Source organism: Zonotrichia albicollis, chromosome 3 (genome assembly GCF_047830755.1).
Source record: "Zonotrichia albicollis isolate bZonAlb1 chromosome 3, bZonAlb1.hap1, whole genome shotgun sequence".
NCBI lineage: Eukaryota > Metazoa > Chordata > Aves > Passeriformes > Passerellidae > Zonotrichia > Zonotrichia albicollis.
Window position 1 is genome coordinate 51291656 of NC_133821.1, and position 25625 is coordinate 51317280.

A 25625-nucleotide genomic window follows, 5' to 3' on the forward strand; every position below is an offset into this window, starting at 1 on the left:
TAGTATAATGACTGCTTTCAAGACCATGTAAATCTTTCAGTGCAATAAATACAGCAGAGTACCAAGTAATGTTGCTAATGCATGTCACATTTTCACCTTGGAAACCTCAGTGGGAGACCCCCAGCCATAGCCTGGATGAATAGTTCCTGCTCTGGGCAGCTTATCAGGAGTCCCACACGACTTGAACCCACAGGCTTTGTGCTTGTCCAAAGACCAGCCCTAATGCCGGCCGTGTTTGCAGTTACTGAACATCCCCCGTGGGGCATCATCCAGCTCCCTGTCAAAGCAAGGTCACTAGGGCTGCTTGCATGGGGCTGGGTCTTTGAGCAGCTCCAAGGATGGAGACTCCATCATCTCTCTGGGCAGCCTGTGCCACTGTTTGACTATCCTCACACTGTCCTTAGACTCCTGCCTCTTGCCCCGGCCCCTGGGCACCACAGAGCAGTCTGTGGTGTCCATACTCTCCATCAGGTATTTGCATATCCTGTGATCATGGTCCCCCTCAGCCTTCCCTTCCTCCGGGCTGCACTTCCCCCAGCACACTCCATGTAACAGATGTTCCTATCCCTTAATCTTCTTTATGGCCTGACAGCCTTAGCCCAAGCACACATCACCGGCTGCTTAGGGGGAAGTCGTGTAGCCAATATCAGAGCCCTCAACTCTCTCCTCCTCCTCGCCCTTTGCGCTGATGTGAGGCTTGTGTCCCTGAGCCCAGGAACAGGGTAGCCTTACACCGGCCTGGGAGCTCCAGGCTTTCCTTCTATTCCTGCACTCCCTGCCCTAATCCTTGGCCATGGTCTCTGAGATCAGGACGCTGCAGGCACAGGGATCCCCCACCCTCTGGATAATGGGTACGGACCTCTGAGGTCACTTGTCCCGAGGGACCCCCACTACCACGGACAGCACGCCCGCTCCCTACTCAGCCTCCCTGCTGGGGGCGCTCTCCGTCACAAGGGACCGCCGTGGCCCCGCCCCGTTCCCGCTTCCTGCTCGCGGATTGGTTGACTGCCCTGCCACTCAGGGATAGGGCGTGGCTGGCAGGCGGTGGCGCTCGCTCAGCCAATCGCAGCGCAGAGCGCCGGGCGGGGAAGGGGCGGGCCCGTCGCCATGGCAGCCGCGCTACCGCCCCAGACGCGTCCCAGGTTAAATCCCCGCCGGAGCCGGAGCCGGGGGAGTTCTCGCTCCGCCTCGGCGCGGGACCGGGCAGGATGATGCGGCCGCACCGCGGGCTCGACCCGAGCTCCGTGTGGGCGCAGCGCCTGCGGCAGCTGGAGCAGCGGTTGCGCGTGAGGGGGCGAGGGGCGGGGCCAGGGCGGGGCCACGGGCGGGCGCGTGCTGCGGGGCCGCGCCTCAGCCCCGTGCCGGGGGGAAGGGACGGCCGGGAGGGCGCTGCGATCCCGGTTCCTCCTGGGCGGGTATCCCGGATCCCGCAGTGCCGCTTGCTAGGTCCCCACGTGTCGGAGCAGCCCGCTCCAGCTGGGGCTGGGGTAGGAGTGCAGTGTCAGAGCAGTGAGCAGCTCTCCTTCCCCCGGGCCCCACCGCCGGGCAGGACGGGCGCTCGGCGCTCTCGGGAGGCGCCCCTGGGCTGAGGGAGCGTCTGGGGGCGACGCTAAAAACCTCTAGTGGTGCTGCCTTGGAAATGGAAACTTAGGTGCTTATGCATATATAAATAAAATAGTGCTTTGGTAAGACCGCGGGTCTGGAAAATGCCAGGAGGAGGTGGTTTCGCAAAGCAAAAGCGCTTTAAATTGTGTACCTATGCGTTCCCACACAAGCGAGCAACGTAACAGAAAAGATGGAAATAAAGGAATATTAAGAGTTTATCCTAATTTTTGCATGCTCGTATGCAAATATTGTTGTGATTAGGAAATGGGGGTAGGTAGTCCATTGATTTCAGAAGTTTGAGAAACAGTGGAATATGGTAATGAAGGCTATCATAATGAAATTGTATTAATCAGACTAATTTTTTTAATTTTCATTTTTGTGTATTTGGGTGGGTTTTCTTCCTTAGGCCAAAGAAGAAAGAATAGTTGTCCTGGAAACTGAGAATGCTGTTCTTCATCTAAAGCTTGCAGAGGTGACTGTTGTTTATATTTTTCAGAAAGAATTAATATGGAAATAGAAAAAAAGACACTGACATCTGCCTTCCTCTTTTCAGGTTTTGCCCTCTTTACCAGTTGGGAAAATCTCTGAAGTGTTAAGGCTCAGCATCTCTTTCTTTTCAAAATCATTAATGGTAGCAGTAATGATAGGCTGATCAAGTAACTTGATTCAAGTCAGCTTGAATTTAAATATTTGTTATTGTTTTAAATCTAGAAAGCTGAACTGAGGGAATGACTCTGGAAGCGTTAAATGTGGAATATCCCTTCTTACAGGGACCATGTTTGTCTAAAAGACAATGGCAGATTTTTCAGGAATGCTTTTTAGACACAGCTGGGATGATGCTTGGAAAGGAACTGTTCACAAAGTGCAGGAGAGACATTTCATTAGGAGTAGACTTACCAGGGATGCCCTGCTGTGGTTTCAGTGCTGGTATTGTTGCATGTGTGCCTTGTCACACAGCATACAGTAATAACTTGAAGCCCTCATTGCCTTATATACTTCTATAGGATAGAAGGATATAAGTATAGGCTTTTCCTAGATCCTCACTAAAATAAGGAGCAGCCTGTGGTAATGTTTGGGGCCTTCAAAGGAGGGGGTTTCAGAGATTTAAAGAATTTTGAATGTAGATCTAGGCTGCTAGTGCAGAGCCAGCTGTGAGTATTAGTGGTGATGGAAACTGTTGGCCAAGAGTTTCTAATCTGGGCTGAGACATTAACTGGTTGGGTGACCTCAGGGAAGCCATTTGCCCTCCCTGTGGGTTTGCTAACACCCGTGGATAAAAGTGGATTTAACATTTTTCAAAGTCTAACTGGAAACAGGTGGTAAATGTGAAATGAATTTTGCTAGGTATACAGAAGAACACTAATTTATTCTGAGGAAATGTGTTTATTGTCTTTGTTCTTCTTTACAATATTCATGGAAAGCCTTAAGTATTTCAGCAGATTTTTATTATCCTCACAAGGACAATAAATTAATTATTATAGTCAGTAAGGTGTGTCAGATGTAGGAAGGAGTTGTCTACGTATCAGAGATGAAGCCTTGCTTTTGAAATAGAGCACTGCTTCATTTTATTGAAAAATGTGCTGGAAGAAATGGGCACCTACAGACACACAAGCAGTGTGGGCAGTGTTGCCACCATCAGTCAGAAACAACATCAAATGAAATCCTTTGCAATTAAGCTTGCACTAATGGTTCTTGCACTGATTCAGGCAGTTATTTAAGTACACTTTAAAAAATTGCCTCTTCTTGGTTAATGTGCCCCAGCAATCTGAAAATACAGGCTGAACTGACATCTATGAAATAGTTTTACCTTAATTGAAGACCCTCTATTAAAAACAATACTAATTGAAATGAGTATTATTTAAGGTTGTGCAATATTCCACAGTATGTCCTAATATTCCACCAGCTATGCTGGAGAGAAAAGCTGCTGCCCTTGACTGTGTATCCCTGATCCTTCAGATCTGCCAGTGGAGCTGCCTGAGTGACTGAGCTGGAACAGGTTCAGTCACAGGGAGCAGGGTTAACAGAGGTCTCATCCTTAACTTGTAAAAGCTAATTGGATTCATTTTGTCTGGAGTGAGTTGGGAAGCTTTGGAGACAAACTTATGAGGATTGCCATAAATTAGGATTTGCAGTGTAAATGTTTGTCTATAGGTTTCATCAGTCTTATTAAAATGTTATCTCCTGCTACAGACCTTCCCTTACATCCTTGAGGCAGTGATGAACTTCAGCACTTCTCCTGTGTTCTGCAGCCTGGTGTGTGGTTATCCCAGCAGCATCCTGGGGGCTGTTACTGCACACAGGCAGGCAGATTTCTAGGTAGATCTCCCCTTGCCCCTTTTTCCTCTTTGGAAGTCTCTTTATCTTTTATTAGCAGTCTTTGAGGGCCTAACCCTGCAGCCTTCTTTATGTAAAGCCAAGTCTGCCAGAATGGATCTGATTGCAAAAGTGAGATTTCACTTTGGAGAATGCTATTGAATAGTTGTGTTTCACTTCTGCTTACAATAAAGCTGACTGTAAAAATGTTTTGGTCCGTTTTTTGCTTCTATGCTCAAGCACAGGTTTGCAAGTGCTGGCCTATGAACAACTCTGGTGAATGTTAAAACTGTTTTGGAGGGGAAAACCCCAAAATCAAGGCAACGTTTGCAGTGAAGATGAATAGACGAAGTGATGCAATGACAATAGCATCAAACTTTCTGCTTTTGTCTTAGTGTTGAGAAATGTGGAGGGTCAAGGGGAGCCTGTGCAGATGGTGCAGATTAGGTGCTAAAAGGAGGTTTTAGCTACCCTAAGCTTACTTAGTAACAAGGCTTGAGTACAGCAGTTGTTTATATACATATGCTTAACTTTTCTAAGCATTGTATAGAATCAGTCTCAATGTCTGGGACCTTAAAGCCTGTAACAATTTAAAAAAACCAAACCTCTTCCTGCTATTTCTTGTAAGAACTTTTTCTAATAGTGCTAAGGTGGTACATTGTTCTGCAGGCTTTCCACTTGCATGTGTAAATAGAAGATTCATGGTTTGTGAAGGTGAAAAAGCCACATGAAAATATTGGTTTTGATAAGTGAAGTACTTCTTTTTTTGAAAATACAATCTGTCTTTATCCTAACAGCTCCAGGATGTTATATTGTTTTTGTCCATATTGCCTCTAGTTAAACTGCAATTAAATGTTTGCTTTTTATCACCTGATAAATGTTATCAGATGATTGGAATTGAATCAAATCCATTGTGTGAGTAGGTTTAGTGCTTTCATGTCTTCTGTCTCTTCTATGCTTTGCTAATTTAAACAGGAAATTACAGTCACAGAATATATGATGTGAATAAAAAAGGAAATAAATCTGTGCAACAGGCACAGATGTGCAAGTGCATTTCAAAAATAAAGAAGTAATTGGTACTGGTTAATGTATGATAGATGTGAACAGGTGTCAGGGGAAAATAGCTGAAGTTGCAGCTCATTTTAAGCACCAGGACTGTCAGAAAATTACAAAAATGCATTTTTTAGTGTTTTAGAGATTCTTCTATATTGCAGAATTTCACGAGAAGTCTCTACCGAGATGACTCTTTTTGCATTTGTGCCTGTAAATATTTAAAGTTGCATTATTTCTATTTTCCTTTTGATTTCAACATCTCAAAAAATTCTCAAGTTGGCCATAAAAATTGCTTTTGCATAATAGGTAATTTTAGACTGTTAGACAGGATTCTTCTCCACAAACTTTAAAAATTGCTTTGGTTGCTGTGATTTCTGAAGACCCAGAGCAGGGCTTTGTTGGCCCAGCTTGGCACCATTGCAACTCTACTGATTGTAGTGGAGTTGGTGTTGCCAGGGGGTACAGAGCTGGGGGCTGGCTATTCAGGACATCAGCGGTTAGCACCTGTGTGTTTGTCTTTGTTCTGTTTCATGTCCTTTAATGTGCTTTGTACATTGAATCTAGTTTCCAGAGACACTTAATCCAGCTGTGAAACCAGCCCTTTTCCCTAAGTGAAGGCACAGTTTTAACCCTTTAGACCCACATCAAGCATAAGTAAGGGGGTTTAGGTACTGCCAAAGCATTTTAGTAATCTGGTGCTCAGGTTTATAACCCAAGGAAGTAAAATTTTGTGATGTTGGCCTGTTACCATGAGGTGATTCTTCACATAACTCAGGAAAACAGAAAAGCAAAGAAATTAAGTACTAGCAACATCCTATGTTATCATATAGTTGAATTACCAATATTTACAGAGAAAAAGGGGACAGAATGCAACAGGAGACAGGAGTGTTTTAAGTGATTTTTTGTGATTTTTTTTTTTTAATAGTACCAAGGGTTGGCTGGAAGAAGCACCAATGAAGTATTGCAGCTCTATGCTGCTCATGGCCAGCAGATGAAATTTCAGAGGAGTTCTGTTGTAACCCAGCTGCATGGAGCAATAAAGGTAAGGGCATTTAGTGATAGCATAGACATAATCAATGCCCCAAATATTTACATGATTACCAAATATAGTAAACCCCAGAAAATGGTGTGATATGAACCTGATCTCTGGCTTTATTGTATTCACAAGAGGGCTAACAGTGAGATGTAACAATGATTTATTTCATAGTGGTTGTAATAGGCTGCAAAGTCACCTGAGAGGCTGGTAAAAGTGGATGGTCCTGAGCTCCAGGATCTTACATATAGGGTGCTATTAATACCTGAGACAGATATTTTTGTAGTCAAAACTTTACAATTTCCTATACAGACATCCCTAGAAACAGTAATTGTAATATACTTTACCCAGGTAGGCAAATCCTTTGGAAAAGGCATTTTAGAGCTCCACTGATTACTAAGAGTTCTCTGGCAGATCTCACAAGAAGTTTGCTGTATGCTCACTCAGGTTTTACTTTTGCATCAGAGAGACTGAAACTCCTAGTGCCAGTACCATAATATTTGCCTTTGTCAAAGTACTTCTTTATGAAGTTGCTCCACAGAGTAGTGAGTTCCTTTTAGGGACACTACCATATATCAGCTTTTCTTAGGGCAGCACCAAATGCCTGCATAAATGACCAAAAAGAATCTCAGGAAAAAATCTGATTCTTAACAGACAGAAGGATGCAACTTAATTGCAGCATTGTTGGACTAGATGATTGTTGTAGGTCTCTTCCAATGGAACTATACTTTTTTATTCTAGTTATAGCAGTTCTGCTCTGTAAATTTTAGAGTAGTGTCTTGCATTTTTGATTAGCTAGAATGGCAGAACTGCTTGTGATGCAATATCAGTGGATTGAGGTAGTAAACTATCAGATGTCAATGAATACTAGGAGGAGCAAAGCTCTAAATAAAAGTCTAGATGAACAGTCATCCTATGCCCATACTAACAAAAAGATACTCCTTCCCATTTACATTGTATGGCCTTTGAAAGTGAGAAATGCAATGATTTTGTCCCTTTAGTTTAGATTGCCTTTTTATCATTGAAATGAATTAATTATTTCAAGGTTGGTACCACAGTTAGAAAAACAGAAAAATGTCACAGAATATGTAACACTTTGTAACACAGGCTGACAATGAAATATCACAGTGTTTCTGTGGCATAAGGTATTGTTAAGTTCACCTTAGAGATGGTTTTGCACATCTTGGATGTCAGGAACTTTACTAATCCTAAAATCATGTCAATTTGTTTTTATTTAGGTGGACTTGTAAGTGAATATAGGCTGATCTTACCAATATTTAAAAGCCTCATCCTGTATATTACACTGAATTACTTACATAGTACAAATACTTTTCTGAACAACATCAGTTTCTGGGTTTTTTCAAAACACATCTGTTCTCATAGTAAGACATAAAACTAGCCTATACAAGAAATGCCTCAAGTGAATCCTAGCAAATACCTTCTGGTCAAAGTGTGAAAAATTATAGTAAGGGATATATAGTTCACAATTTTTCATTGCTAGTTCTGGGTAAGACTTAAAAGTGGACAGAGCCCACACATGCTCACACACACTTATTTTTGTCTGATGAAATAACAAACAGACTTAGTTATACCTGAAGCTGTGTTACAGTCAAAATAGGTATGATAAAATGATAAGGATCCATAAAGTCTTGCTGAAACTTTTAGGAAATTACATTGCTAAATGTTTTGCAGGATCCTTCTCTGAACATACTGAAAGATATTCTCTTGAAGGCTTCCTTCCATCAAGTAGAGGGTTCTTCCTGTTTGTGGTGTCTCACCGTAATAATTTGGGTTGTTATATTGATTCTTCTTAACTGCTGGTTCTGTGACTTTATAACATATTTTTCTTCTTGCTGAGCAGAGGCTCAAGCAAGACCTGAAGAGCCTTCATTCATTTGCTCTTGAGCTTTCAAAAGACTTTCAACGTCAAAGCAAAGCCTGTCTTTACCAAGTTCTGGCAGCAGTCCAGGGGATACAGCTGCACAATGAAGCAATGCAAAGTAAGGCTCATTGCACTTAGATTTCAAACATGTAACATCAACAATGTAATTGTTCGATGTTACTAATGTTAAAAGGTTGAGGTTTATTTTTGAGAAATGTGTCACTGAAATGGTAGCATTTGTTTCTTGTTTGACATTAAATCATCAAGGAGTTCTGAAGCATTAGAAGAAGTACAAATAAGTCTGCAGAGGTTATGACTGATAATTTGAATTTGTCTTTTGTGTGGATTACAGCTGCTATTAGACTGCTGCTGAGTTGGCTCAGCTGTAACATTTTTAAACTGATGCTCTCAAGCTTGTTGTCTTGACTATTTTAGAAGAGCCAAATAAAGAACGCATTGCTTTATAAAGCTGAAATTTGTCTGCTTTTAACTGTTCCAGGAAAGGACTTGGCTTATTTCAGAAGTTTCTGAAAATACTGCCTGAAATGAGGATAGATTTGATTTTTAATATTTCTGTGTATTTATCAAAAAAGAAATTACTTCCTATTCAAAAACCAGTTGCATCTTCTGGACTGTAGATACTAACAGTACATGGACTGAAAAAAAGACTGGATGTGGCACTTGGTGCCATGATCTAGTTGAGGTGTTAGAACATGGGTTGGACTCGATGATCTTAAAGGTCTCTTCCAACCTAGAATTTCTGTGATTCTGTGATTGCTGTTTTGGAATTCAGGCTCTTCCTTGTTGGTGTATGCATAGGAAAGAGAGCCAGTGCACAGGTGCACTCTGCCCTCATCCCTGAGGATTAAGTGCATGGGTCCTACACCTGGATCCCATGATGTGGATCTCTGCACCTGCTTCCAATATCCTTGAGTCTGGTGAAGCTCCTACCAGGCCTGAGAATCACATGACACATGTAATGCTTAAATTGTTGAATGTGTGGCAGCCCGGTGAACTACAACAAATATACAGATTTCCAATCAGAGGCTCTTTGTGAGGCTCTGAAAGCCATGTGTCACCATTTGAAAGGTATGTTTTCTTACCTTGAATTATTTCATTTTGGGACTGTTTTGGTTCTGATGAGACTCCTGATTTGGTTCTGATGGACTGTTGCTATGTCAATAGCAACAAACAGCACTCTTGGTGATGGGTGTTTACAGAACTTATTCCTGTATGTTAAGTACTCAGTTATAAATAAAATTTATTTGATTACTGTATTATTATTGTAGAAAAAATATTTTTTCCTCCTTCAAGGAAAAAATCCCAAAGTTGAAAATTAACTTTATCTAAAAAGTCAACTTTTCTCTTATTGAAACAGGGGGCTAAATGAGCAGATATGAGATTGAGTTTGGCACTGAGCTATTGTGGCGTAAATAAATAATAATTGTTCCTTCAGAGACCTGGCAAAATTGTGTTGACTGTTCTCAATTTGCATTTCCTGGTGCATTGCTCTTTGAAATCATAAGCAGGAGGATCTTCCCTAACTATAACAAAATTAGTATCCACTTTGGTGGATGACTTTTGTTTTAATTTGTCTGGTTTTCAGTTCTCTGTCAAGTGTTTTAGATGGAGATTCTATTGTTTAGGTTAAATATGACCATTGGAATTGCCATCCTTAAATTACATGTAATCTTTTGTAGACAGAAAGCCCTAAGTATATATTCTGGAGACAGTATATATTACCAGTTTAATCTTAAAATAGAGATTGAGCACAAGGGAGAAAATTACAGAAGAAGCATTTGAGTAGGTAAATTTCAAGGTTGTAGTTGACATGCAACAAACTGTAAAACTTTCTTATAATAACTGAATAGTCCTTTGCTTAGAAATATCTGTTCACAATCTGAAAACCAGGCTATGCCACCTTTCCCACTGAATTTAAGCAGTAAAAGTTCAAAAGAGAGAGAGGTGCCCATTATTCTGTTGTTATAGGTCTGTTTCCCTCAGGGATAAAGCTGATATCATTTTTGCTAAAAAAAATATTGGCTACAGAACTGCAAATGATACTACTGAGACAGATACAGTGATTCAGCAGAGTTTTGGAAAGGTAGGATTTAATGAAAAATTGAGATTAGGTTTTTAGATTGCTTCACCATGCAGATATTATCAGAAAGAGGAAATTGTGGTGACTTATAAGCCTTGTGACTTAGATATGCTTCGTAGTTCCAGGACCCTTTCTCTCTGGGATGGAAAAGATTAAAAAAGGAGCTTTCCCATTTTGTCCATGTGCTACCACCTATGTTCTTTGCTTTTTCTGGAGAAAGCTGAGCTCTGCCCTGTGCTAATGACTTTATAACATGAAACATGGTGGAACATGAACTACCATCATCTTTTCTCCTCAACTCCACAGGTGATTTTCACCAGCTCAGCTGCCTTTTGACAGCATTTCCCTTAGTAGAATAGGGAAGTATGAGCAGGATCTTGGATCCAGTAACAGAAATATTGTAGCAGCCTAAAGAATGGTTTGGAAGAGATCTGGAAAGGCCATCTATTTTCATTCCCCTTGCAGTGAGTAGGGATATCTTCAACTAGATCAGGTTCTCAGAGGCCCATCTGACCTGATCTTGGATGTTTCCAGGGGTGGGGAATCCAGCATCTCTTTGCACAACCTGTTCAGTGTTTCACCACCCACACTGTAAAAACCGCCTTTCTTATAGCTGTTGTGAGTCAACCCTCTTTTAGTTTAAAACCATTGTCTGCTGATCTATGACAAGAGACCATGGGAAAAATAATGTTCCAGGGTGGAATATAAAATGCAGCTGAATTCAAAAGAAGTTTTGGTATTAAGTCTGTTGCATCATAGCTGCTTGTCCTAGGAGACATGATTAGATTGATCTTCTTTTTAAAAATGGGCTCTAGACTGGCAAGAAACAATAAAAACCCCAGGGCACTATGGGGGACTGCTACACGTCCATGTCTCAGATGTGCTGTGGCTGTGCTAGGTTAGGCTGCTCCTCATATCCCTGTTATGTTTGTGTAACTGTTTGTGAACCACACACAGAACAGATCAGGGAGCTGAGCCAGGACAGAATTTGCTCAGAAGGAAGGATTGTTTTAGACCCTTGTGTGACTGAGGAAGCAGTTGTGTGAGCACAGCAGAATGTCCGGTGCAGCACTGAAGGGGAGGGAATATAAAGCGCTGAGACTGGCAGTTGAAGGAAGGAGACTGTAATGGTTACAGTCCTGAATACACTTGCAAGACATCACAGCTGTTAGACTGATGTTACTGTGGTTGGTAACATTTAAACAGAAAAATTGCTGGCATTCCCATCTCCCAGAAAATTTCTGTATCAGTCAGTGAAATGGACAAAGGGTGGGGAAGAGGGATGTCCATAATGGCTCCATTCATGTGGTGACTACTTCTCTTGCCTAATGAAGAGTGTGTTATTAAAACAGATGTACCCAATGTCTACCCCTAGGTTAAAGATGAAGATGTAATGCCTTTATTGCCTGCATCTGATGCCAAGCAGAAAACTAGGAGAATATTAAATGAATGTTTATATTTGTACCTGCATAACTCTACTTTCAGAAAAAACAGTAGAAGTTCAGGAATAATTTATGCATCAGGAAACTTTTGTTCTTTCAGTCCTGGAATAATGGAAGAGTGCCCTCAACATCAATTGCTTTACCCTACTGCTTGTTTCAGAGACTTAGGAACTCAAAGTGTGTGTACACAAATATGTAAATGAAGATACTTATTGTGGAAGTTACTTAAATAATAAATAGAATATTACTTAAATATTCAATGGAATTTAACCTTGTGTATTAAAAATTACAGTATAATAATAGGGGTCAGTGACTGTAAGTGGCCCTTTTGAAAACTTACGGTAACATAATTTCATGGGATTCTCCAAACCAAAGCATGCTAGCGTTACTCCACATGCTGGATGCAAAAGAAGGATTTTTCATAGTGAAACTCCTAGACATTGATTCCCCAGCTATTAACATCATGCTTCCCCTGCATGCATGCACTTGTGGAAGGACACTGTGAGCTGGACATGAACGGCATGAGTATTAGAAAAAAGAGATCAGAGAAATCTCTAGTGTACACAAATGTCCCTTGAAATTATCTGATTTTTAGTCTTTACCAGAGAGATTAAATTGTGTGTGTGACCATGCTGAGATACTGAGTCTGTTCCTTGCGCTACAAGGTAGCACATACTGAGGCTGGTGGCCATCTGGTTGGGGATATTGAACTGGGGTTCCTAAAAGCTTGCTTTTTACACAAGCTTACAGTCACATAATGTGTCTTCTGGGCTGTGTGTTTGTTTTAGGCCTGCTCGGTGTTAATGTAATTGGGCTGAAATAAAAGCATTTGTGAAGTTAGAAAGCTTTTATAATGACCCATACAAGCCTTCTCAGTTTGGTGAAAGAGACTCCCTACGGTTCAAATGATCCATCTTTCCTATGAATTCCTCATGGAGTGATGGACCTGTCTTAAAGAGGAACCTTAAAACTGTTGTAAAGGATTAGTAGCACTGTGAGACTGAGGGTAAATGACAGGTTAACTTCTTGTAAAGCTAGCCCACATGAGTCTAATCAGTGCAGATGTGGTGTGAGCCTTGCAACTGACATCCCCCTCTAGCAGCAGGCTGCTTCAAATGTAGGTTTTCAAATGACACATTTGAGCTGCCTTTAAATATCTTGCATTATTGATTGCTTTTCAAGACTTTACATGTATAGTTGTGGTAATAATTTGTAGCTTCACATAGCAAGAACTATGATGGGATTTTTCATAGATGTCTAGTAAATCAGAAACTAAGCCTCCTAATTGAAATTTGGTAGAAGTTGAGAAGGTCTGTGATCATATTTCATGAGGTGCTACTGAACAATTCATTTTGTAAAGTCATGGAGTTTATATCTCTGAAACTGCTTTCTTCTAGTGTTTCAGATAAAAGCTTTTGATCTTGAGCAGTCTCTACAAGAGGTGACAGAGAGATATGAGAAAGAAAAGCAGAAAAGGAAGGCTCTACATAACAGCTTAATTGTAAGTATGTTTAATAACAGAACATTGGCTTATTTTGTTGAAATTATTCCCATAATTTCCTCACCAATATAAGTAAAGAATATACTTCACATGGATATATCACTTGTCTCAGCTGTCTATATATGATGTGTTTATTGCCTGAGGCACATTTGTCTTATAATAAATCCCACTCCTTTCTTTTTACACACGATCTTCCAAATGCTATGTGACCTACTCCCCTAAAGAGTATAATCCATTTTGAATAGTGGACAAAAGCTGAGTTTCTTTTTCCTCTTCTCTAAATTTGGAGCTTCTGAAATTGTTTTGAAATTCTTAAAGTTATAACTTGATATTGCAAAGTAGTCATCTTTTATTTTTCCAAATATGTCAAGCTGTATCCTGCTCAGCCATTAGTGATGGTTCATTTGGGATTAAATTTTTCCTATTTGTACTTTAAATTTACTCTTCCTCCCTTCCCCACAAATGACTAGTTTTGGGTTTCCTGTATCAGGACCCGATTTTTAGAAACACAAACCTCCTTCAAACAAATTTTTTAAAAGTTTTTCTACCTGGGACAATGAATCTCTTTGTTAAAAATACTTACCTTCTAAATTTTGCTTTGTGTTGCAGTTTACTGAAAGAATATTCCCCAGAGCAATGGGGCGTTAATACCAGTGGTCATTAGTCCTCACAGGCAAGCTGTTTTCAGTCATACAAAATAAGAAGAACTGATCACCAACAAAATGGAGGAGATAAACAGGTCTAAAATGTCCTACAGTAAAAAATCAACTTTTTAATCATGTAAGAATGCAGTGGAGAGGAAAATATACAACATATTTTAAATTCCACATCTTCCTCAGGACTGGTGGAAGAGAAATGGAGTGTATAACATTGTCTGTTGAGTTAATACAGGTGTCTGAAAAAGCTCATGTAAAGAGGAAGGAGAAAAAGGAAGGGAAAGGAAAATGTCTCAGAAGGGTTGTTTTTGTCCATATGACCTAGAGAGGGCTATACAATTCCAGTGCTCTGAAGAGCTCATACTTCCTCAAGTACTTTGTCCAACCTTACTAAGACAAATTATATTGATTCTATTTTTTCCCCACAGAGTACAGGGCTTTGATGTGGTAAACACTGGCTTTCTTAAACCTGTTCATGTCTGTTTGACAAATTTCAGTGTATTTATCTCTCCAGTAACTTGTGTTAAATACAGCTCAATATTCTTATCCCAGGAACTGAGAGGAAATATTAGAGTCCACTGCAGGATTCGACCATTACTACCTTTTGATGATGTTGCTGGACATTCACAAGACAGGTAAACTGTTTTGATTGTGTTAGAGCCTATCTGACTCAAAATTCAAATAAAGGGAAAACAATAGTTATGTTTGTATGAGAACAACTGTGTCCTTGATTTTTCTGGTTTTATGTGTGTGGGGAGACAATGATGGTATCATAAAAACTAATTGCTGTTTTCTTTCTCCTGCTGAATTGGCTCTAGCCAATCTCATCTCCCTGTCTAAAAGTATGTCCATCTCAATAGAAAGCCATAGTTGTTCTGCCAAGCCAGGATTATCCTTGGCTTGGCAGAAGTAACACAGCTGCAATCAGTTTAGAGTGTATTCACTATCCTGTACAAATTCTGGGATGCAGTAATGTGAGAGCTGCCAAAAGACGTGGGTAGAGACACACACTCAGTGCTACAGTTGTTTTGTAATGCTGTAGAACACACTGGCTGTCACCACAAACATTGGTAATTCTATTTCAGTCTAATTTGGCTCTGCAGCCCTAATGTATAAAATGTTTACTGTAACTGATGTGTCAAAACATTCCAAGATCCAAAAGAAAAAGAGGGATTAGATGCAAGTATCTGCTTAACAGGCTGAATTCTCCATAGATGACTAACATGAAAGAAAGTAGGGGTTGAAGTGTATACAAAGAAGGAGAGAAAGAAGGGAAAAACTAGGTGGGTGGCTAGAAACCAATAACATTGTCATTTGCTTTATCAGTAAATAGCTAATTTGGGGCTTCTTTTACTGCCTGGTAACTCTAAAAGAGTACATTCAGTGTTTTAAAGTTTATTATTTTTTGGCAAATCTTAAAAAAAAAGACTGTTTTAATTAAAACAATGTCAAAAATAACAGACAAGATATTTCAAGAAGCCTGAAGTTGAAACTTGCATTAGCCTGTGCTTTGTACACCTGGGAACGAACCCACTCACTTTTTTTTTTGCAGTATGAAATAGTGCAATCAGGTGCTGACTTGCAGTGTAAAACAGGATGGACTGGGCCAAACAAACAATTGTCAAGGGTAACTTTTGTTAATGTATCAAAAAGTAATTTAAATAAAATTTATCTTTAAAACTATGGACTGAATGTCCAAAATCTTGCACACATAAATAGATATATACACCTCAGTAATCCCAGTCAGTGTTTGGACTAATCATGGATTCAAGCTCAGGGACAAATTCCTGAAAAGAGGGTATTTCTCACTTTAATTTTCTAAAGTGAAAGCCTCTTGTTACAAGCTCATGCAGCAATCACAAAATAATAGAATGGCCTGCATGTGCATTCATCTTAATTTGGTTTGTTCTAAATGTGTTTTCTAAAGCAGATTATTTTGCTTGATTGCACTTTAATTTGTTATTTACTCAAAATTAGCTGTGGTGTTAGTACATAGGGTACAATAATAGTGGCAATTCTGGAAAGTACTCTTCAGACAGTTCACATTTAAACATTGTTTTTTCTCAGTTTAGTGGAACACTTATGGTTTGAAAGGTATCTCTTCTTCCCCTACTGATGCTGTTTTCTTCCTTTACAGGCAAAGAAACTTTTCAGAAAAAGTGGCATATGCAGCTGATGATGTAAGTATTTGATGGTGGAATTCAACAGCACATTCATAGAGGTAGAAGAAGAAACAAAAGGGACATGAGAACCATGAGTTTAAAAAACCCAAAACAACAAGGTCAGGTGCTACTGAGATTTGATTACCCTTGGGTGCAATAGCAGGTGGTTTGTGCTACTTTCATCCTGACTCTTTGTAGTGGTAATAGCCTGGAGCTTCTGCGGATCAGCCATCCTTTAACTGGAGGTTGAGTGCTTGCCACAGTCAAACTGCTGCTGATTTCCTGCTGTCAATCCCTTTGAGCCACCTGTATGTGCTGTAGCTGTTTCTAAAATTATGTCAGGCTTTTCTCATATATTACTATTGCAACACAGCTAATGCATTAGGACAGGAATCTGATACCTGGTGAACCACAGCAGCCTATGTGGTGCTGCAGTCAAGCATGTTAAAGCATCCTGGCTTAGATCCATCGGAGGAAGAATGGTCATTGAGGTTGCAAATGACATTCCAGCATTAACTGAGGCCATTACCAAGATATAAAATTTAAAAAGGGACAGTAGTGTGAGCTAAGGTCAAAGTATTAACTTGGGTTTTAATTTTCATAGCTGCCATAGTTCTTAGTTGCCTGCTCTCTGTTACTTACATGGTGATGAGCCAAATTCTCTTTTATAGTGTAGTGCTTAAAATATTGCTGAAGTGACTTACAATATATTATGCATTTAAATCTCCCAAATTATAGTTTCATTAGGCAGATCTCACTTGTATAATATGGATAATTTTATACGTATATATCTGTATCTATATCTATATGTGTGCAATTGTGTAACTAATGGAGCTCATAAAGAGATGAAGAAAGTAAATATATCAGGAGATAAAAAACAGGGACCTGTAATGGTAGACATAATATTCTGGATATCCTGACACATTTATTGTACTATAAAATACTGCAGCCATTTCTGACCTGTTAAATTTTATTGCATAAGGATGAAATTAGGCATATATAGGAATATTTAGATTTTTTATTATTTCATATAGATATATGAAGTATTACAGTATTGATATGTTTACAGGCAAGGCAGTGTTGGCTTACTTATGCCAATTTATGAGTTTTATTTTGTATTAAAGAGTGACCTTCAATATGATAATCTTATGAAATATTTAAGGAATATAAATATAAGCACGAGATTAAGAAATGAAATTTGCAAAATGCTAACTTCCTGGTTTGGAAAACACAACATAGACTTCAAATGTTTTATTGGTTTGCCTGGACATTTATTTAGTTAAAATACTTTCCAGACCTGAAGCCTTTGTTAGTTTCTTAATATGACTTTATCTTTTTTAAGAAAAAAAAAATGTTGCAGAAATCCTTACAAAAAGCAGTCAATTTAGACTAATCTTACGAAAGTAAAAGAAAATAATGTTTTATTGCCTGTTTACTTTGCTGTTAACAACTGAAGATGTTATGCTAGTGGCTAGGATAAATGTGCTATTTTCAGATTAAAATACAGGGTTTGACTTATGCTGAGCTTTTAGTTGCAACACAGTCAAAGACTGTATTTCTGGAAACAAGTTAACCATTTCCCTGATAATGATTTAAAGGAAATTTTAGATCAGAGTGAACGAAGACTGTGTGTGGTAGAGTTGAATTTATTAGTTTTGCTTTTTAAATCATGACTGCCTCTCCAGAATTTTTTCCTGAAAATCCTCTGTGTGTGGCATAACCAGGCAGTTATTTGCCATGATTGTGTTAGAAAGCAGAGCCACATTTGAGAACCAGATCCACGGAGACTACATAACTTCCATTTAGTCTCTGAGTGGGTTTTTTTTTTGTTTGCTTGTTTAGAAATTCATATAATCCTTAAGACACATGATCTTTTCTAACACATTGTTCATCTTGTCTAGAGAAACATGATTCTGATTTTAAGTCTAAAAAAGGCTTAAGATTTTACTGAGTGTACCAGAAGAGTATTGTATTTCAGTTTTTGAGTTACTTGAAGATTTTTGCAGTTTTCTTTTTGCTGTCCTGTGTATGCTCTGCTCCTCAGTGTAACATTAACAACTGTCTGAGCCTTTCTTCTAAAGCTTATTGTGCAATAACTGTGGAGAGTGAGTACACAGCACACATTAGGTTGAACCACTGCACACAGATTAGGACACTGAACAGTGCTGGTATTGTCAACACCTGAGAAAATGAGCAGATGAGGAGATACTGAATGCACAGACTCTTTCTGGTGGTGACAGCCCAAGGGGGAATGGGAAATACAGGAAATGCAGCCTAAACACAAGAAGAAGCTGTGAGGGTAGTCAAACACTGGCACAGGCTGTCCAGAGAGGGTTTGGATCTCCATCTTTAGAGACTTTCAAAGCCTGACTGGACATGATCATTACAAATGCTCATATGAAACTTCTGCCTGTTAACAGTCAATTCTTTTATTTCTATGTTATGCAAATGGAGGGTTTTTTCTCTTATTTCTCACCTTAGAGAAAGCTTGTCTGTAAGTATATTAGATATCTGAATCAGAAATTTATTCTGTCATTCTATATATTTTTCAGGTTTTTTTTCCTTTTTCCTTCCACCGGAGCCTGTAGGTTACTGATCCTATTAGAATTTTTGTGTGAGGCCATTTAGTAGCAGTGTTGTACTGAATCTGCAGTCAGCTAAATTTGCCACTGCTGGGGTGGGTAACATAGCTCGTTCTGTACAGTAAGTCTTTTGTCATCATTAGTCTGATAATTATACATTTCTCTTCTCCAAAGAGGTACAAATACTCATGAACTCAAAGGAAGAAATTTGGTGTTTATTAGCCTTTTGCACACTGGACATACTGTTATGTGATTGTTATTTGCTCAGCTCTTTATAACTTCAGTCTGTGGCAATACTTATTTGAGGCCACTAGTTCAGCACTCCAACTCATTTGTCTGAAGCACATTAGGAATTTCAGCACTCCCATCAAATGCAGTAATGTAACCACAGGTTAGTAAGCTAGAAAATCTCTTTGACTTGGATGAAGTATTTTGTGTGCTAGAGAGCTTCCACCCAATTTGTTGTAAGCCCCCAAATCTTTTTTCTTTGCTTTTCTCAGCAATTAAGCAGCATTGGCTATGAAGAGCAGAACAGCACAGAATTTGCTAGCTAAGCCACATCAGACTGCTGGGATTTTTGTACTCTGGTAATCGTTTAAAGAGCTGCTTGCATATTTGTCAGACTTACAAAGTTACTGAATAACTCATCTGGAAAGTGCATTCCACTAAAAACTCGTGGAATTCTACAGATTGTTGTAGTGCAGCTTTTTCTCTTAGTTGAGGACTACCATGTTATTTAATAAATTGTGTATCTTTTACTCAGTTCTAGACAGAGCTATCTATGAAATCAATTTGAAAAGGCACTGAGAAAATTTGCCCAATAATAAAAAAACCTCTTTTTTGCAATTTTTTGTGCCTGTAGTGGCAGTTGGGGAGCTTGTGTTTACTTGTCTGTGACTTTCTAGGTCCAATAAAAAGTTCAGATAAGGGCTTGGATCTTTCTCTTGAACTTAAGTGCATGTTGGTTGTTATTTAATAACCTGAATGGGTTTTGAGGGCCTTTCTTATGGTTTTGCAAGTTCACTGCATTATGCATGCTCTAAAGCCTCATGAATTGGTGACTGCTGCTTGGATTTCCTGGTCTTTAAAGCTGTCAGCTGATACATTAAGATTGATGGATATTTGGCTTTGTGTGTGCCTGTGATATTAACTATAGTTAATTTACTCTTTTCTCTTAGGAAACCATCCTTGTCAAGTGTAGCCGTCCTGGTCATGCCTCAGTAAACAAGACTTTTCAGTTTGAGAGGTGGGTAGTCCCGTATAACAACTGGAAATCTGGATTGCTGGAAGATTTGTGTAATGAAGACTAATATTTTTAGTAGACATTAGCCAGAGGATAGTGCTCTTTTTGGTTGGGATTTTTGAGTAAGGTGGGTGGGAGGAAGATTATTGGGGTTTTTTAGTGTGATAATTATGTTCTTCTCAGGACAGAATCATGCATTTCAGAGAATGGATAACAGTCCTCCCTCTCAGTAGAGACTACTGATAGGGCTGAATTTGAAACCTTTATAGAGACTTGACTCTTTTCCCAACATGAGTAGCTCCTGATCCTTGCAACGTGTTGCAATGTAGCAGAATGTTTTCAAGGTAAGGAAGCCTTGTTTGCCTTCCAGTACGTAGAGGGAGCCCATAAGAAAATGGGGCCAAACTTTTTAGTATGGCCTGTTGCAATAGGAACAGGAGTAGTAGTGGTTTTATATCTAGTCTCAATCGACCCTCTTTTAGTATAAGGAGGAATATTTTCACAATGAATGTGGTGAAAAGCTGGAATAGGTTTCCCAAAGAGGGACTAGATATCAGATTCCTGGAAACATCTGAGGTCAGGTGATATGGGACTCTGAGCAACTGATCTAGTTGATGTCCCTGCTCATTGCAGGGGGATTGCACTCGGTGACCTTTAGAGGTTCCTTAAAACCCAGACAATTCAATGGTTCTATGAATTGAGGTGGATTGCAAGATTTCAGCATTAGACATAGAGTCATTAGACATTAGACATGACTTTGGCAGAAACTGGACTGAGCACTTGTACGAGTTGATGTTCAAACAGCCTGACCAGAGGCAGAAGGGCAGAGCAGTGGCATGGGAAATCAGTGCTCCCCAAGGGAAAGGCTACAGTGGGACTATTTTCCATATTAGATGCTCAAAAATCTCCACAGATGAATTGGATTTTGAGTGCACCATTTGTGATAAGGGCTTTAATGGGACACTGGAGTCACTGCCAGTGTCTGTCAGTGACACAGAAAACTGCTGGGACTCAGGCTGAAGGGTGCCTTTTGTTCTGTCAAAATAGTGCTGACTTGGACCTCTGAAAACAGGAATGAAGAGTGTAATAATACAATGAGAACTTTTGTCATGTAAATGATAAAATACAAAATTTTACCCCAATGCCTCTTTCTAATGCAAACTTTGAATCTGTATATTGCAATAACTCAGGAGGCTGTCTACCCTGAACCATGATGCAAAGCCTTCTGGAAACAGAATACAGGGGAACAATTTCATGCTTCCTTGCTTGAAGGCAAAACTTGATTTAAAGTCAGATGTACCCAGCATGAATTATCTGTCCTGGTTTAAACTTAATGTCTGAGCCTGTTCAGCTGAAATTCCTGTAGGTTTGCTAAACACTGTTAGTCATTTACCCTTTCCCCAAGGCATTCTTTTAAAGTGCTGCAGTATTCTACTCACAGGAGAATGGGGACTGCTGCCATGCAGACCACCAAGCACCTGAAAAATCCTGAGATAATGCAGCTCTTGGGGAAGCTTTACTGATCCCACAGGTTATAGGACATCTTTGATTCAAGGCATATGAGCTCTCTTAGGGTACATGGCCCCCTCACATGTTGGTAAGCTACATAAAGTAATTCTTTTCACTCTGCAGCTGTACATGACCCAGCCATACCAGTTGAAGTAAACACAGAATAATGCTGGAATTCAACTCTGTAGAACAGCACAGTTAATGGTATTGACTGTTCCAGAGGTGCTGTGATTCTGGAAATGTGGTGTAGATCCTGGTAATCAGGAAAAGGGTTAAAAAAAATGTAAATCCCCCAAAGAATGCAGTTCTCCAGGAATGTTTTTTTAGTGTCCCAGTACAGCTATTTTTTTATAAACAGAAAAGCATATGTTTCTTATGAACTCTAGAATGTTTATTTTTTTAGCAATGTTTTATGGAACTAATAAATGTCAAAATATTTGATTTCAGCTCAGGAAGAAAATTCCAGCTTTCAACATGTTATGCTTTTATAATTTTATTGGCAAATCAGTTAGCAAAATAAAAAGGAAGCTCAGAATTTTCAGTGTGAAATTCCCATTAATCAGTGCACAGGGACAAATCTATCGTTTGGGTAAAAATACATGGGGTTTTAGAAAGAGATTCTTTGGATTTGCAGCATCTTTCATGGTTTCAAATAGCTAATGAAGTGGGTGTCCATGCTTCAGCCAAGAGCTGTGGTTACAGTGTAGCATAAACTAGTTCAAGACTACTTTAAACCACTTTATTTCAGTATGGACAGCATTTGAACCACAGCAGCTAAGTTGTGGCAGTAAAACCCCTTTAGGAAGTCAAGTAAATATTTGAGTAGTTACTGTAACGTGGAATCACGTGCCTTTCCTTGGATCTGCTACCGGAGCCTGACCCTGCCATGGCTGTACCGACCCCAGCTGTGGCTGTCCTTGGATAAAATGACCTCAAGCTGCACTAGGGCTTAGGTGTGTGTCCAGCCTGTGCTCAGGCTGGAGATCAAGAAGATTTTCTGCACAGAAAGGGTGCTTCAGCTCTGGAATAGGCTGTCCAGGGAGGTGGTGGAGTCACAATCCCTGGAAGTGTTCAAGAAACAACTGGATGTGGCACCTACTGGGTTAGGTGACAAGGTGGCGTTCAGTTAAAGGCTGGACTTGATGGCTTTGGAGGTCTTTTCCAAACTAACTGATTCTGTGATTCTACTTTGCTGTGCAAATGAACTGCTAAGACTGATTGATTCTAGCCTGGGTTGTGGCCAGTAGCAATGTGTTTGCTTTCTTAGGCAACAAAAGTCATTAACTGTGAATGTTTTAATCTTTAAAATGCCTTTCTTAGCATTTTCTCTTTTTTAAATTTATATCGTAGCTCTGAGATGTTTTGATGTGCAAAGAAAAAATATTTCAACACATACTGAGTTAGAGACCTAGGTGGTTAAGATGGGATGGGTAACTGGGTGCTAATGAATATTTCATCAATTGCAGATGATAGATGAAGCAGAGAAAAGTGTTTGCAAGTGCTTTTGGTCTTTTCTATTGACCTTGCAGATTGGATGTGCAAAGTTTACTGAAGCATATGCTCATGTGCATGCAAAGCAGAAACAGAGTATTCAGTGCCTGTGTCCTTCTGATCTGAACTGTGCCACATCCCTGCATATTTGTTAGTTTCTCAGTGCACTACGATGGCACATCAGTGGAATGGCAATACAAGCAGTATTTGTCTATCAAGCCAGACAAGTGGTCCTTTCCTGATTAAAGAGAGTACATTTTCATGCAGCTTACAATTAGTCTGTGGAACACATTGCCACAGGATGTTGCTCTGGGCGAAGAATTTAGCAAGATGCAGAAAGAAACTGAATGGCAATTCTAATAATATTTTTTTTGAAACAGAGATTCAACTCATATTCCAGTTTTGAGGCCAGTATACAGCTTTTAAGGATTAGGATGAAACACAGAGATGAATTATTGTGTCGCTGACCACCATATTGTTTCTCGCTCCTTCCTCTGGCTGTTGTCAGGAAAAATGCTGAGTTGAGTGCATTGGCTCCAATTCTGTATCTGTTTATCAGGGATCCCTCTGTATAATCTTATTTATATAGAGCATGAATACAAAAACTCCATTTGTGCAGTCTATAGACTGTAGCAGACAGATCATGGTCAGATATACAAAGAGGCTTGAGTAAATGCTGAAGAGGACACTCTGTCTTTATTCAGTTAACCCTGTAGTATCCTGTACAATCTGTGGGATACTGTTAAGTGAACTGTACTGTATACACAGAGGAGTGACTACACTTTGTAGCATTTGCTGCTACCAAAATTCCTGTTTCTAATTAGCCATTTTGCAGTGAGCTACAAAGAGCATATATCACCTATTGGAAAAAAGAGCTAGACCAAAAAAAATCACCACGGAAAGATACCAGAAAAGAAAACTTTTTTCAAAATATAAACATTCATACCTCAAATATTTAACTGTGGGTAAAGACATTCATGTTTTAGATTCTGTTCATATTGTATAAAAAATGGGTGCTGCAGGCTGTAATCTTGGGGAGGATACATTTTTGGTGTGCTACAGAAGAAATGAATGAGCTAGGATATCCATGTTTTATGATCAGAATTTCCTCTTTGATTTCCTATTTTCAGGTCTTGATTTTATGTTGTACAAACCTGAAGAGGTTGGAGGAAAGATTTCTTTGAAAATAACTGTTGGGGTTTTTTTCCTCCTTGCATTCAAAAAACATATGGAGTTGTTTCAGACAACATTGTATTGGCCCATGTATTGAAATGTCATTGCTCTTTTTTAAAAGGTAGAGTAACTCATGCAATTTAATTGTCTTCCATTCTGTTTAAAAAGGTCTGCATTCCACCTCATTATGTGAAAGAAAGTCTTCCCTTGAGTGAGAAGTTGATTTCGTAGTACGTAGTTCATCAGGGCTGGGGATGGAAATACCTTAGGCTGATGTTGCCCACAAAGATAGTGCATCCTTAAACATTACCCTTAGGAGCATTCTGATTTCTGCTGTGCCTCTGAGTCTTCTGAGACAAGTCCTCAGCAAGTTTGCAGTCTCTGCACCTCTTTCCCCCCTCTCCTCTCCCCAAACTTTACTCACATCTAAAGGGCAGTATAGCCTGACCACTGTCTTCCATAAAGTGATACATAGGAATCCCAGGCAGCAGGGATATTTCACATTCTGGTAGGTGTGAAAAAGTTACAGGGATCCAGTACAGCCTATAAAAAGGCTCTGTGTGCCAGAGGGGCAGGCAGAAGGTTCAGGATGAGCTCAATCCACAAGGATACACATATGTGTTGTTTTCTCCAAAACACACAACAGCTGCCCCCAAAATGTGAGTGAGGACTTTGGAGTTCAAATTTTCAGTTTTGTGTCACAGAAATCTCTGCAGGTCCCAGATTATATGTCACTGGCCTACAGTGTCTGTGATCTGTGTTCTTGTGACAACATTTATATTTTTCTTTGGTTAATCATTGCACTTTATTCCTCAGAGTTTACAATGACTTGGAGTCTCAAGATGCAGTATTTGCAGATGTGGCCCCTTTGTTAACATCTCTCCTGGATGGGTAAGTTAAAAGGTTGCAGTAAGAAAACTAAAGCACTGTGATCTACTGATATCTATCAATTAAAAAAAATACTTAATAATTATGACCTAGTCAAGTTTTATGGCTTTTCAGTTCCATTTTCCTGTTTTCTTTCTACTCAGCACCAAGCAAATGCTGTTTCTTTGTATAAACAGTGAAAATAGGGCTTAGAAAATTTAGCAGAGCAGACAAATTTGTAAAAATTTTAAAAATCCCAGGTTTTTTCCTCTGATCTGCTTCTGTCAAACTAATGCTTCTAATGGAAGATGTTGTATTTTTCCTTTGTGTTCTTCAGGTTATATTTTATAACTTTTCCAGCTGCAAGCATTGCATGATCCATCTTTTCCAACAGTGTGTTCACTGTGAACATGGTGTGCAATGTGAAAGGCCTGCCAGGGCCACTCTCTGTTCTGGTTTTGTGTCCAGCACAGGCCATAGGAGGTGGTGCAATCGATTCCTGCTTGAACCAGAACTGAGCATTCTCAGTCATTCTGCTGCTCCTTCAGGCACTGGGGTAAAACAGAATTCTGGTTTGAATACAAAACTTTATCACATAAAGTTTTGAATACATAACTTTATCAGTTATGAAAAATCACACTTTATGAGCTTCAGTAGCTAGAAGTAATTCCATGTACAAATACATGTACAAATACATAGAATTACTTCTAGCTACTGAAGCTCATAAAGTGTGATTTTTCATAACTACTGAGCCAACTTAAGCTACTCTTGCAAAGAGGCTTTGATGTGCATATTGTTATAATCCTTGAGGCTTAAGCTGAGTTTTATACATAACTTTCTTTCTGCTCCTTTTTCATCCCTGTTCCAATACCACTTAATTATATGGTAGGGCTGTCTTGGACTTTTGGCTCCCTGGAGAGGAGAAGACAGTCCCTTTCCATTCACAGTGGCATAGTTGAACAGTGGGAATCCTTGTTCCCAGCAGTCTGCACACTCAAGTTTCCAAGGTTCC

General features: G+C 39.6%; 1 protein-coding gene across 4 annotated transcripts in view; it reads left to right on the top strand.

The window, feature by feature from the left end:
- The first annotated feature begins 1051 nt into the window (after positions 1 to 1051).
- Positions 1052 to 25625, top strand: part of KIF25 (kinesin family member 25) — a 41358-nt gene continuing 16784 nt past the window's right edge. Inside the window, exons 1-9 of one of the 4 annotated variants that reach the window (XM_005486467.3) lie at positions 1052 to 1142; positions 2012 to 2077; positions 5897 to 6013; positions 7866 to 8004; positions 12827 to 12930; positions 14139 to 14221; positions 15724 to 15766; positions 19509 to 19576; positions 24563 to 24637. In XM_005486467.3, the coding sequence (XP_005486524.2) occupies positions 5963 to 6013; positions 7866 to 8004; positions 12827 to 12930; positions 14139 to 14221; positions 15724 to 15766; positions 19509 to 19576; positions 24563 to 24637 (563 nt within the window). In that variant the 5' untranslated portion in view covers positions 1052 to 1142; positions 2012 to 2077; positions 5897 to 5962. Of the gene's footprint in view, positions 1287 to 1320; positions 1652 to 2011; positions 2078 to 5896; positions 6014 to 7865; positions 8005 to 12826; positions 12931 to 14138; positions 14222 to 15723; positions 15767 to 19508; positions 19577 to 24562; positions 24638 to 25625 lie in introns of those variants that run through there. The other 3 variants (XM_014266694.3, XM_026793067.2, XM_014266695.3) reach the window with 3 other exon arrangements.